The sequence below is a fragment of the Berghia stephanieae genome, chromosome 10, assembly GCF_034508935.2.
Source record: "Berghia stephanieae isolate SIO BIC M18660-M18661 chromosome 10, UCSD_Bste_1.3, whole genome shotgun sequence".
NCBI classification, from domain to species: domain Eukaryota; kingdom Metazoa; phylum Mollusca; class Gastropoda; order Nudibranchia; family Aeolidiidae; genus Berghia; species Berghia stephanieae.
Window position 1 is genome coordinate 8,455,238 of NC_088369.1, and position 15,000 is coordinate 8,470,237.

Below are 15,000 nucleotides of genomic sequence, written 5' to 3' on the forward strand. Positions count from 1 at the left end.
CTACTATACTTCTAATAATAATAATAATAATAATAATAATAATAATAATAATAATAATAATAATAATAATAATAATAATAATAATAATAATAATAATAATAATAATAATAATGATAACTGTCGCTCTGTATGACTATATGTTGTTTTTAGTTTAGAATCAAAATTTTCTTTTTGTGCTTGCCATTTCCTTAGACGTCAAGTGTGTCTTTGCTTTCAATCTCTCACAGTAGGTTTTGTCTTTCAGGTGTATGATAAGTTTTGTTGCTCTCCTTTGCACTCTTTCCAAACAGTCTTTGTCTCCCTCAAACTTCGGATACCATATGCAGTTGGCATATTCCAGCTTTGATCTAACCATAGCCTTGTAGACGATAGTCATGTGTTTTGGTTTCAGATTCTTTAAATTTCTTTTCACTATTCCGACTCTTCTACCAGTCTTGGATTGAACATCTTGAATTTGCTTCTTGAAGTTTAGCTTCCTGTCAATAAATACTCCTAGGTCTTTTTCCCTATTGGATATCTTCAGGGGTTTTTCTTTCATTATATAGTTTGCTTCTCTGTTGTTTTTTCCTAGGTGAAGAACTGCACACTTGTCTACATTGAGCTCCATCTGCCATGTTTCGGACCATTCTTCAAACTTTTTCAAATCTTGTTGCAAGGTGTTTCTTTCCTCTTCTGTATTAGCTACTCCGTAGAGCTGTGTATCATCGGCAAAGATTTTACATTTAGATGATAGATTGTCTGGCAAGTCGTTGATATAAATCAGGAAGAGAACTGGTCCCAGTACACTTCCTTGTGGAACTCCACTTGTTACCAGTCTCTCCGCTGATGCTGTTACATTCACTATCACTTTTTGTCTTCTATCCTTGAGGAAATCTCGGACCCATTTGACTATATGATGATTTATGTGATACTGTTCCAATTTCCTGATTAGGCGCCAGTGTGGAACTTTGTCAAACGCCATTCTGAAGTCGAGGTATATGACATCTAAATTGTTGCCTAATTTCAGGTCTCTCGTTGGGTCATCCATCGTTTCAGATGTAGGGATAACTAAAAAAAAAGAGTTAAATCAGGAAACTTAGCGCTTTTGATAATGAATAAATATATTTGATTTGTGCACAGAGTAAAGTATTCAAATAAAAATATTAGAGATACATAAGACTAAGACGATTTTACGGTAAGGTCTATTAGAGAGCTGCGCCGGTGTTACCAATACTTAGCTTCTATACCAGGACAAATCATTCGTTTGGACAGAAAAATAAATAAAAAACTTACCGCTAACCGTCAAACGCAGTTTAGATTTGAAGATGCAATTGTTTTCTATCAAAAAACATTCGGTACTAGACAATCCTTGATGAATTTCAAAAGTTGTGTTTGAAATTATATCCTAAATATTTTCATGGTTCATTCCTCGCGATATCGTGTGGGTTTCCGTCTGTTACTACGTCTGGTGCCGGTGCAGTGCAAGCAAAACAAAGGTTTTTAAAAAAGTTTATTGAGAAAAAAATACGGAAAAAAGTGTCCCTAGATAGGTATGCAATTTGGTGCATTAGTGCAGTAAAAATTGGTGCGCAAAATTAGTTCGTAGCGGATGGGAGACTGTGTGTGTGTGTGTGTGTGTGTGCGTGTGTATGTGTGAGTGTGTGTGTGTGTCTCTTTCTTTTTTTTTTTTTTTTTGGGGGGGGGGGGGGGGGGGGGGGGGGGGAGTGCCTACGTACACGGTAACGGGGCATCTAGCCTCAGGATCTACGTACACGTAAACTGGTTTACCGTTGCAACACAAGCAATAGATGGTCCTCGCTGTCGTGACCGCGCGCGCTCGTGTGTGTGTGTGTGTGTGTGTGTGTGTGTGTGTGTGTGTTATTTTTTAAAAAATCAAAACAATTTTAACCATTAATGGCGAGATTCCATCTTACACTCCCCAAACTCCAGATCTTAGTCTTAATGTTATCATTAAAAGACAAGCTTTGCGATTTATAGTTTAATTGAAGCCCGAGTCGAAATATACTCTTATTACTGCTCTCTTGGTGGAAACGATTTATTCTGCATAAGCAATCTTGAGAAAAAAAATCAGTGTCACTGTAAAAGGTTAAAATTTCACGAAGTACGCACCGTGAACACCGCTGTAACAATCCTTTGATCTACGTCATCAGGCAACCCATTGTTTCTTTCATCTTTTCCCATTCCCCTTACTATTCCCCCCCCCCCATTCCCCCGCCATCTCTCTCTCTCTCTCTCTCTCTCTCTCTCTCTCTCTCTCTCTCTCTCTCTCTCTCTCTCTCTCTCTCTCTCTCTTGTCATAGTGTTATCCCTTCCCTTCCCATCTCATTGTAAAATGAAAACGTTCTGCTGTTTGCAGATACATGTATGATTGTTTTGTTTTTTCTCTCTCACTAGGCATTTGAAAAAAAAACAAAAACCTGAAAAAAAACAACAAAACCACTTAACCTTTTAAAGGCGAATATCAATCTTACTTGGACGAAAAATAAAATCTTACCGTTTTCATCAAAAGACAAAAAAACAAAATACAATTTAAAAACATGAGCTTTTATATAGGGCAATATCCACCCAACGTGCTCAAAGCGCTTTTTATCAATATTCTTACTGCTCTTATGGTGGAAACGTTTTTGTTTTTCTGCGTTAAAAAATAATATAAATGAAGACTATTATTTGAAAACAAAAAAATCAGTGTCACTGGCAAAGGGTTAATTGCAGTACTCCTGCATCCTGTGAGACTCCTACGGCACTTGCTAATCATAAAAAGGGAAATAGCAGCAACCAACAATACTAAGGTGAAAAAAAAGAAGAAAAAAAGAAGAAAAAAAAAAGGTGGGGGGGGGGGGGGAAGAGCAAACCCAGTAGCAATGCAACCTTTTAGCGGCGAAATTCGATCTTTGACCTAACACCAAATCTTCTATCATCAAAAGACAAGTAACGGCAAAACGATTATAGACAATTGAAGTCCGAGTTGCGATAGTCTGACTGCTCTCTTGGTGGAAACGATAATAAAGATAAAAGCAAACTATTATCTAAAAGCAAAAAAATTAGCTTCGCTGTTAAGGGGTTAAGAACACTGCAACTGCCAGTATCCTTGAGATTGTCTACGTCACCTCTACGTCACCAAGGTCACCAAGCGACACTTTCGTCGGCATGCACCCCCCCCCCCTCCACTCTTTCAAGGTGGTGGTGGCGGCGGATAAAAAAGGCCTTTTTCTCTTTCATTCAATCAACTGGTCTGTTGGTGGACCCTAGGCCTCTCTACAAGTACAAGAAATAATACTCACTTTTTCTCTGCTCCAACGAAAATATCTACCCCTACCGGTCTAATTATTTGTAGCAGACGACAAATTTCTCAAAACGGTCACGTGACACTGTAAAAACAACACAGGAAGTCCATGAAAGCTTATTTACGGCATTTCCTTTGAACCGTGTAAACAACAAAATTTCGTTTTCATTCGACTCAACGGGTCAGATTGGCCGGTATTTTTTTAACGAACTAAAGTTCTGAAAAATCAAAATGTTTCTTAGAAAGTTGAAAGATGCTAGTTTTTGAAACAGAGGTAGGTTTTTAATAAAAATCTTTATATTTTACGTGAATGCATGCTCAAGGCGAGTTGGACGTGCAGCGGAGGTTGGTAGGCCAAGCCTTTGCCAAAGGCCCACCTCTCTAGTTGCAGCTTTCCATTACAATATTTAGGCTCTAGTACGTCTTATTACTTATTACAGCCTACTTATTATTCTCACAATGTTACAAAAAAGTTACACTATAAGACTTTTGCAGTGAACAAGTCATAATCCTGGGTTGTGCCTTGATGAATCGAAGACGGAATCTCACTCTCAACTCTGAATCCAGAATTACTGAACCGTTGCCCTCAGATGTAAACATTGAAAATTGAAACGAGAGTTATCCTTCTTACCACAACATCGGTATCATAAACAATATCGGTTTAATGGAGCTTGATGAATCCCTTAACTGTTGTCTTCCTCTTATATTTTCCTAAGCTTACTTTTTTTCGTCCTCTATATTTTAATTCTTCGAACATTGCTGTTTTTTTCTGCATAGAAAGTGCGCAACCTCTGTTTTCTTGAGTTTAAAAAAATGAATTAAAATCGATTCTGATTACTTCTCACCACTGATCTCATGATCCTGAGTGCGCATGTCAAAGTGGACTACACTTTGTTATTGTTTTGGTTCGCAGAAATGGAAGGTAAGAGGACCAGTCCTGGAAGTCTGCTATTTAATTTCCTTGATTTGGATATAACATTATTTTAAAAAAATGAAATTATGCCGCCATTACTTAAGATGGAGCATATTCGTGACACAACTCAGGTCCGAATTGTTTTATATTTATCCGTGGGCCCAGCCCAGCTATCTCACTATCCTCCCCTGCCCCTGGCCCCCACTTTCACCACTTCCACTTCATCTGTCCTTATAAAGACGTGGCCCCTGCGTAGGGGAGTAATCTCACCGATGGACCAGGTTGTCACATTGGATTTGTTTGTATTTTCTTTTTCTTCTTCCCGACAGAGGAAGTCTCTCTCTCCTCTCTCTCTCTCTCTCTCTCTCTCTCTCTCTCTCTCTCTCTCTCTCTCTCTCTCTCTCTCTCTCTCTCTCTCTCTCATTTTTCTATCAGTATCAGTCTACTCAATTTTCCACTCAGATCGACACCCGGGATCTGGTCATTGCTATATATGGAGAAAAATCAAATTCTTATTGTTTCTTCTTCATGCTTAGGTCGAGAGAATTTTAAATATTTTTTTCCCCACATTAACCAATAAGCCATTCTTGTCTTTGCTCATAGCATAGTGCCAAATAATATTTATTTCCTCAAGAACTTCCTTTGAAGATGGCTCTATAAACGGCTCTTCTTCCTCCACCTCGTCATCATCGTTTTGATCCTCAGTCATCATTTGCCTCTTCACTTCCTGAATTATATCAAAGTGTCAGCATTTCTGATGTCTATAAGTCTTTGTCGGAGGGGTGTCAGTCAGTTGTTGATGGTGGATTGAGGGATGTGGGGGTTGGGGGGGGGGGGCTAGCACTGGACAAGTAGATGAGGGATGGGGGCAAGGGGGTGGGGTGCTTCATCGGCTCATGTTAGTGTTAGTTAATCATTGCAGAATGGGGGGAGCTGACAATAGGACAAAGTTATTGACAGTGGATTGGGTCTTCTGGGATGGGGTGGGTGAAGACTTGTGATAAAACAAAGGCCTGTGTCAGCCAACAGAAGTCAGGAGAGGGAGGGGAGGGGTCTCTTTTCTCAATGCCAAACCCAGCTGGCCACATTGTGAAATTGTTCGGCAGTTTTTTGCTGAGAAATCGGGCAATTAGGCAAAACAGGCATTAAGACAGCGGGCAATTAGGCGATCACCACTCTACTACTTCTACTACTAGTACTATTACTACTGCTACTACTACTACTACTACTACTACTACAACAACTACTACTACTACTACTACTACTACTACTACTACTACTACTACTACTACTACTACTACTACTACTACTACTACTACTACAACTACTACTACTACTACTACTACTACTACAACTACTGCTACTTTTAGTACTATTTATTCTATTACTACTACTTCTATTACATTTCGATTATGTCTTTTAACTTCCATTATTTTCTAGAAAGTTCACGTCTCTCACTGGCCTTATCATTTCTATCACACCCTTGGGACTCTCTACTCACAAACCCATGCCATGCTAAGGCTTCATTCACACTCCAATCATTGTTGAGTACAAACAATACAATTTATACTTTATTTCATTTTATTTGTTTTCAACATTATTTGTTTATTGTTGTGCTGATGAAAGGTTTGTACCCGAAACGTTTGTTTTGTTCACATCCGAAGCCTCTCCATTATCTTTCGTTAGTATTTTCACGATCCCAGGCTTCAGGCAGCCCCCACCGCTCTCTACTGTTCTGATCAGGATAGGTGACACTGATTATAGAAAATTCTGGTCCCAATGTTGTGACACTGGGTAAGGCATTTTACACCAAAAACATTTTATTGGGACTCGATCCTGAAGTTAAGTTGTGTTTTAGGGGGTGCCTATATATAGTGGGATTTATTTTCAACTTGAAATTAGAATTTATATGTTATAGATGAAAAGTGAAATGTAAAAACTGAATGCAATAAGAAATTGTTTTCTTCATAAATAGACGTCCTTCAATGTAAAATCTTTTGATGTTTTTTTTAAAGTGGGTGGCTACTGCATAACACACTACAGCTAATGCCATTTATTAGTAGTTGCGTAACGCTCAGAAGTTACCACCTAACATTTTGGTTCATGCAGAACATTTTGGTTCATGCAGCACGTGTTGTCTACCAGCTTAGTGACACATATGCGGAAGGACTGGTTTGATCCGGGTTGTGAAGCTTTCTCCCTTTCTCTTTACTGTGCTCCTCCCCAACATAGCTCACTGCTACTTTTGCAAGAATTTTCGTTGTGGAAGAACTTTCTCGATGCTGTTGAGAAATATTGTTCAAAGACAGTTCAACCTTTCTGTCATTATTTCTATTCGTCAAGACAAAAGAGAAGAGCCTCTTGCTCTTGTCGCTTTTTGATAAGATTTGGCAAATTCAGTGTAATAAATGTAATGAGCAACAGCCAGCCGCAGGTACATGCCCTAATGTGTATTTTCTTGATTAGCACATCTGTGCCATGGAAAGAAATATTTTTAGGAACCAAAAGCTTTCAGAAAATAATATAACAACGATGCCAAACTAAAATGGTTGCTTTTGGTGCTTAAAGGGATGTAAATTAATGGCGGCTATTGGAAAACTTGTACTGTTTTAGACTTATGCTTTATCTTCACTGCAGCTGCCATTTTTGTTCCCCGTAGTGTAACATGCTGTGTTTAACAACTTGACAGGCAGATGGTAGCATATTTCGACGCTCCTACTACTGTTTCTTTCCTGCAGTGTAAAGCACAATGTTTACCATTTCATATTCTCCTTCTTGTGACACGCTATGTCCACCGACAGCCTTTTTTTTTTTGGTGATTACAAATTACTGCCTGGGCAGGGAAAAGCTTTGAGCATAGTAGTTTCAGTTGGTGGTTGTTTGGACTGCAAGGCATACCAAATGTTGTTATTAAGTCTTGATTCTTTGAGTTTGCCCCTTTTGAATTTTGTTTTTGTTGTATTTTTTTTCAGGAAATTTGTCAACCATTACTTATGAGAGTGGTGTTCAAGAATATGATGATTTTCCTCATTCGTTAGAGCCTGTCTACATTTTAGGCGAGGCTTACAGTGCTATCCATGGTAAGTATTAATGCTTAAGTCATTGTCTTTGATTGTTCCCAAATATTGAGGTACTGAAACTGTTTTATTTGTTGGCGGCAACATCTTCAAAATGCAATCAAATTAAATTTAAGTGTTTATAAAGTGCAATATTGATGATAAAGATGCACTGTTTCTTCAATATATATGCCCACTATTTGCATGAATCTGTGTTGTTTTACATTTTATTTAAGGTTTAGATTTTTTATGCTTTTGATTAAAACGCTCTCTATTTTAGCTCAAGGTTTCTCAGGCTCTCGTAATTATAGAAAAGATCAATTGCTTTGATATTGTCTTTATAAATCATGATTTTGTCTTTTTTTTAAAAAGGTGAAACCTTTTGTCGGAATTGGCTGTTTTATAAAATTTTTCTTCCTCACTGTTGTTAGTGCAAAATAAACAAGAATGGTGAACAGTGATAATTGAATTTTTGTTGGGAAAGTTGTTTTCTGACAATCGACAAGTATGCATTTACTTTCTCATGACCTAACAATTATTATCTGTTTGACCACTATGGAAAGCAAACATGTTCAATCAATCTAATTATAATCATTACAGACCGAGATGACTTGAAAGATGATGTGACGTCCAGGATATGGGTTACTTATCGCAAGGGTTTTTCCCATATTGGTAAGTTTAGCAAGTTTGTAGTGAAGGCCTATATAAAAGTTCCCTGGGATCAGAAAAAATAATCTAATTAAGAAAGGTCAAACCAGATCTGTTTACAGTGAGTCAAAGCTAATTTTATTGACTTACGGGGTCTCCTTAAAAGCCTATTATAGAGTTTTTAATTTAGAAGTTCAGGCCAGCCCAGGTGTGCCAAAATGTCATTGTCTCTATTTTCATATTTAGTCCAGATACTAATATTATGATACCATTTTTGGAATTTTTGAGATTTGTTTGTGTTGCTTGTTTTTGAAATGAAATGTCGTAATAAATTATTCGGAAGGAAAGGAACAAGAAAAAAGTGTGTGTGTGTGTGAGAGAGAGAGAGAGAGAGAGAGAGAGAGAGAGAGAGAGAGAGAGAGAGAGAGAGAGAGAGAGAGAGAGAGAGAGAGAGAGAGAGAGAGAGAGAGTACCAGTAAAATAATACAGTAACTAACTAATCATAAATTGCTTTTATTTTTACTAACAGGTGGAGAGGGACCGTCAACAGACCAAGGTTGGGGTTGTATGCTGAGGTGTGGACAAATGATGTTGGCACAAACTCTCATACTGAGGCATTTAGGACGAGGTAGTTTTACATGATTATTTGTTTCTTTAACTTAAAATTTAATTTGAGCTTTTATATAGCGCAATATCCACTAAACATACTCAAATCGCTTTACAAAGGGACACCGACCAACAAGCAACACATAATAATGTAGAACTAGACATGGTTCCTGTTATGCAATATTACAATTTTTTTCTGACATAGACAATGCTGTTATCACTGTTTTGCAGTGTGATAGATGTGATGGTTGGGCATGTACTGGTTGTCTGAACATGTCGCCCGAGACGTACTGTGCCATTGCAAGGCCAGACCTTCGATGGTTCTGTGAATATTGTGTGCAACCAGCGCTGCTCTCAGTAAAAGCAGATAAAGCCATTGAGGATAAGTGCAGTGAATTTCTTGGAGCTGTAGAAGCTAGAATTTCAAATATTGAATCTGAACTCACACACAAAGCTTCAATAGTGGATCTCAAAAAGTTGGAAAATAATGTGAAGTCACTGGAGGAGAAAATAGGCAAGCTATCAAGCACGCAAAATGAAGTTGAAACAAAGATTGGTGAAGCCACTGCAAATTTAGCATCTGACGGTGTCAAAGAGATGGCTGAACGTGAAGCACGAAAAAACAATCTAATTGTGTTCAATGTTCCGGTTCACAAATGTGATGATCCTGAAGCTCGCAAGGAGGCGGATGCCAAATATTTTCAGAAGCTTTGTAGACAGGGTCTAGAGATTGAGGCAGGAGTTGAGTACAGGAAGATTGTCAGATTAGGGAAAAAGAATGACGATAATAGACCTATGAAGATCATATTAATTAACAGTGATCAAGTATCACAAATCCTAAAAGCAGCGAAGAACCTTGGATCAAAGCCTGAGTTTAAACAAATTAGTATTGGACGTGATCGTACCCTTTAGAAAGAGAAGAATCGCGAGCTCTTGTCAAGCTAAAACAACAGAAGCAAGCCGAATCAGACAGAAACGGGGAGAAGGCCAGATGGGTCATAAGACATATGAGAATAGTAAACGCCTTCAGGGATACACCAACAGCGGTTATCCTCAACCTGGGCAAGGACAGGATGGAATAGGACGTCCAAAATCAATGCTAAAATGCATGTGTACAAATGTAGATACTTTGTTAAACAAACGTTTAGAGTTGTCTCATTTTCTTTTACATGAGCAGCCAGATATTTTCTTTGTATCAGAAGTTTTACCAAAACATTTTAAGTGGGCTGTACAGAAAGCTGAAGTTGATATGGATGGTTATTGTTCATTTTCTAATTGTTTTGACAACCAAATTAACGGCCACAGGGGTATCATCATTTATGTGAAAGAGGAGATAGGTGCACAAGAAATCACCCTGACACCTGACCAAAAGTTAGCTAATGAGAGTGTTTGGATCGAAGTGAAAGTGAGGGATGGTGAAAAATTACTAGCTGGATGTGCGTATAGGTCTCCAACTAGTTCCCCAGAGAACACGAATAAGTTGTATCAGACTATGCTGGACCTTACTAAGGATAGGGCATATGTATTAATCACCGGTGACTTCAATCAACCAGATGTTGATTGGGTAAATGAGACAGCCTCAGGCAACAAAGCATTAGAATTCTTAGAGTTCTATAGAGACTCTTTCCTCTATCAGCATGTTAAGTCGCCAACGCATTTTCGAGGGGATCAGAAACCAACACTCATAGACCTAGTTTTATCATCTGAAGAGAGCATGGTGAAAAATTTGACTCATAACGCTCCCCTTGGCAAAAGTCATCATCATGTTTTAGCTTTTAACTTTGTGTGTAGCACAAAAATTGAAGTAAAGAAAGAAAGACGGTATAACTACAAAAAAGCCGACTTTGATAAACTGAGAAAGTGTGTGAATGACAGCAATTTACTTGCCAAAATTCAGGATAAGGATGCAAATGATACATGGAACTGCATCAAAAAGACTGTAGAAACTGTAACTGAGGAATGTATTCCTAAAAGTGGATCAGGGCCTGCAGGCAAACGCAAGACACCTGTCTGGTGGAGTGAGATGGCTATGTCTAAGTTACGTAATAAGAAACAGACATACAAGAAATACTTGGGAACACTAGACCAGAGAGACTGGCTAGCCTACACAAGAGCCAGGAACCAAGCAAAAGCGGCGTGCCGGAAAGCAGTTCTAGACTATGAAAAGTCTATAGCGCAAGATGCGAAAAATAATCCAAAGGCATTCTTCTCCTATGCTAAGAGTAAGATGAAAGTGCAAGAAGGCCTAGCCGACCTCAAGGACAATGACGGTAAACTTGTGTCAGCTGACAAAGATAAGGCAAACCTCCTCAATACATTTTTCTGTAGTGTATTCACAAACGAGAGAGTGGGGGATATTCCTGATTGTGAAAAATCTGAAGTTGACTCTTCTCTTAGTGACATTATATTCACTTGTAAAGATGTGTGGAATAAGCTTAAAAATTTAGGCTCCTCGAAATCCTCTGGCCCTGATGGGATACACCCATGTGTACTAAAAGAACTGGCAGAACAGCTAGCAGAACCCTTAGCAGAGTTGTTCAACAAGTCACTTAGGGAAGGGAAGCTGCCCAGCATCTGGAAAGATGCAAATGTAACTCCACTTTTTAAAAAGGGTGAGAAGAGCAAAGCAAGTAACTATCGTCCGGTATCATTAACGTGTGTGATTTGCAAATAATGGAATCCGTGATTAGGGACAAAGTAGTCAAATACTTAATGGAACAAAAGTTGCTGTCTGAGTATCAACACGGTTTTATATCAAAACGCTCATGTACCACTAATTTATTAGCTGCTCTCGACTCTTGGACTAGGTATTTGGACAGTGGCATACCTGTCGATGCAGTGTACCTTGATTTCGCCAAAGCATTTGACAGTGTTCCACATCAACGCCTTATTAAGAAACTTGGATCATATGGCATCAGTTCATGTTTGCTAGCTTGGATCTCAGATTTCCTGATTGGGAGAAGACAGCGTGTTAGGGTGAACGGCAGTTTTTCGGACTGGGCACCAGTATCGAGTGGTGTTCCGCAGGGAAGCTGCCTTGGTCCAGTTTTGTTTGTAATATTTATTAACGATCTTCCAGACGTTGTGGACTCTCTGTGCCAAATGTATGCAGATGACACTAAGGTGTTCTCTAGAGTAGACAAGGAAGAGTTCATAACTCAGCTCCAAAGTGATCTTGACAGCTTGGTACAGTGGGCTGATAAATGGCAGCTTAGGTTTAATGCAGACAAGTGCCATGTCTTGCACTTGGGATATAGAAACCCGCACCATCAGTACACAATGAGAAATCATGACTCTAGCGAGACTGTCATACTTCAGCCTACTGAAGAGGAAAAAGATTTAGGTGTGTTAGTAGATCAGGAACTGAAGTTCTCTAAGCACATAGAAACCCAAGTAAATAAAGCAAACAGAATCGTTGGCCTCATTAGGAGGTCGTTCACATATCTTGATAGAGATAACATGAGACAATTGTTCACTGCACTTGTACGTCCCCACTTGGAATTTGGCAATGTAGCATGGGCACCACGACTACAGAAAAACAAAGACCTCATAGAAAGTGTTCTAAGACGCGCAACTCGGGTCATTCCGGGATTCAAAGATCTAGAATACACAGAAAGACTGAAAAAGATAAGAATACCTAGCATGCAGTATAGGAGAGACAGAGGAGACCTAATCGAAGCGTACAAATACACACATAATTTATACTATGTTTGCACGAGCCCTCTAAATCTTGATTCCACCAGCACCACCAGAGGACACAAATTCAAACTCTCCAAAGAAAGGTGTTCTCTAAACCTTAGGCAGAACTTTTTCTCAGTTAGGGTAGTCGACAAATGGAACCGCCTGCCTGCAACAGTTGTCGATGCCCCTTCATTGCAGGCATTCAAGTGCCGTCTTGATGCTCATTTTGAAACAGAAAAATACTGTTTGTAAAGTTAAATTCAGACACCTCCTTCCACCATGTGGCATGCCCAGTTTTGAGAGACTTGAATTATATACGTTCACGAATGCACAAGAGCAGATAAAAGGCTGTAAAAGCCTACATAAATCTGGACTTATATCATATCATATCACCCAGGTACTCATTTTACACCTGATTGCGGTGAGAGAATGTGAGGAAAGAGTCTTTTCCAAGGACTCAACTATGCATCAGGATTTTCCGATCCGAAAGCGAGTGTCATACCACAAGACCACATAGTTGTATGTAGTATTCGTGTTGTACAGGATAATTTCATTTAACTTTTAAGCTCTCAAATAATATTGATGTTATTAGAGACAATTGGGCCATCCCATGATATTTGAAAACTTCCATGTTCCTTCTGTCTTACTTGTCTTGTGGTGTGACTTGTCACCTTCAGATTGGAAGGTCCTGAGTTTGAGCCCCGCCCCTGAGTATCTGGCTCTTAACAGCGTTGTTTCTGTCGGGGGGAAAAAAATTATTGCAATATCGCCTAACAAGTGTCATGTCTCGTCACTTTCTCCAAACCTTCACTCGATTGCTTGAATTTCTGGGTACATATGAAATGACAGTTGAATTTTTAGCTAAAGTCTATAGCTTCTGCTCTCTTTTCTTTATGTTATATCAGATAATAACAAACATGAATTTTAAACGTAAATGTTGCTGCTCGAAGCTCGAAGAGAAAAATAACAATGTGAAATTGAATGTAAACTTCAATTTAATATACGAAAACAGATAAAATGGACGTAACGCCACTACCTCATTATCTCATTTGTCTGTAGTGTTTCATTCATCCTGTTTTGTTGATAAAGGGGAAATCTGAAACCTCCATTTTATCTGTTTTCGTATATTACTTTAAATATTATTTCTTGCAGGTTGGAGGTGGAAAAGAGGGTGTCGTGATGACGACTACTGGAGAATTTTGTCCATGTTCGAGGACAAGAAGAGTGCCATATATTCCATTCACCAGATAGGCGAGTACAAGTTCCTGACCTTGTTCACATATTTTCATTTCCTCCTATTCATCCTCCTCTTCCTCCTCCTCCTCCTCTTCCTCCTCCTCCTCTTCCTCCGTCTTCTTCCTCGTCTTCTTTCTTTTCGTCTTCTTCCTCGAGCACCCTATCCAAAGGGTAGCAATAAATTGCTATTGACAGTTTATACGCTGTAGAATCCGGGAACAAATTCTTAGCTCCATGAACCTAATTGTTCTAAGGACTACTAAGCTAATCTAATATTTATGATCTATATTATTCTATTTATAGCTTCAATGGGGCAGTCAGAGGGAAAAGCCATTGGCCAGTGGTTTGGACCCAACACGATAGCTCAAGTACTCAAGTAAATATTGATTTATTTCTCATCCGCCATTTGTCGAGATTCCAATGTTAAGTTTAAATAGTTATAAATGTACCTTATTTTCTTCAAAATTTTCCAGGAAAATAGCATCCACAACTTCCCTAGAAAGCTTTTATCAATGGAATGACTCTGTAACTCTAATTCTCTCTTGAAGTCATAACTTTCATTTCCCATTTTTAGCTATGATACTTCAGTGGTGCCAATCTTATATATAAAAAGGCATATAAACCGCATTTTGCTGAGAATCGTAAGCATTATTATATTTCTATTATAAGCATTTTAACAATCATATAATCTTTTAGTGTACTTAAACACTTTTATCTGTTTCTTGACCCGGAACTTCATCTAAAAAGTTCAATGTAATATTATCTGGCTGGGTCATATTAGATTTATATGTGGATTCTGATGGTCAATACTATTTTATATGTTCTATAAAGAGAGAGTTTATTCATTAATTTAAATATTGATCATAATATTGCTAGTATGGTCTTATTAACCATTATCAGATTTAGGGCTATTTATAGTATTTTCAGGATTGTACGCATTTTTCCAAAACCTTACTCACTTTGGCTCTCCATTATATTACACATTTTCATGGTCTATCTTTGGCAGCACTGTTACTTCTCAATTTTTTTTCTAATTGAAAATGCACCCCCCCCAAAAAAAAAAAGAAAAAGAAACAAAACAAAAAAGAAACAAAAACAACAAAACCAAACAAAACATAGTTACTAACGGTAGAAAATTTCACCTTCGAGTGTGATTTGATTATATGCTACTATTGAATATGGGTAAAATGGATTGAGTATGCTAACCACCATTGAATATGGGTAAAATGGATTGAGTATGCTAACCACAATATGGGTAAAATGGATTGAGTATGCTAACCACTATTGAATGTGGGTAAAATGGATTGAGTATGCTAACCACTATTGAATATGGGTAAAATGGATTGAGTATGCTAACCACCATTGAATATGGGTAAAATGGATTGAGTATGCTAACCACTATTGAATATGGGTAAAATGGATTGAGTATGCTAACCACAATATGGGTAAAATGGATTGAGTATGCTAACCACTATTGAATATGGGTAAAATGGATTGAGTATGCTAACCACTATTGAATATGGGGTAAAATGGATTGAGTATGCTAACCACTATTGAATATGGGTAAAATGGATTGA

The 15,000-nt window shown here is 38.2% G+C and overlaps 1 protein-coding gene across 1 annotated transcript in view; it reads left to right on the forward strand.

The window, feature by feature from the left end:
- The first annotated feature begins 4,009 nt into the window (after nt 1-4,009).
- The window catches only part of LOC144956174 (cysteine protease ATG4B-like), a 26,986-nt gene continuing 15,995 nt past the window's right edge, over nt 4,010-15,000 (forward strand). The window contains exons 1-6 of the mRNA XM_078886569.1: nt 4,010-4,205; nt 7,169-7,276; nt 7,853-7,924; nt 8,430-8,528; nt 13,340-13,438; nt 13,727-13,799. Of these exons, the coding sequence (XP_078742695.1) occupies nt 4,139-4,205; nt 7,169-7,276; nt 7,853-7,924; nt 8,430-8,528; nt 13,340-13,438; nt 13,727-13,799 (518 nt within the window). The 5' untranslated portion in view covers nt 4,010-4,138. The remainder of the gene's footprint in view (nt 4,206-7,168; nt 7,277-7,852; nt 7,925-8,429; nt 8,529-13,339; nt 13,439-13,726; nt 13,800-15,000) is intronic.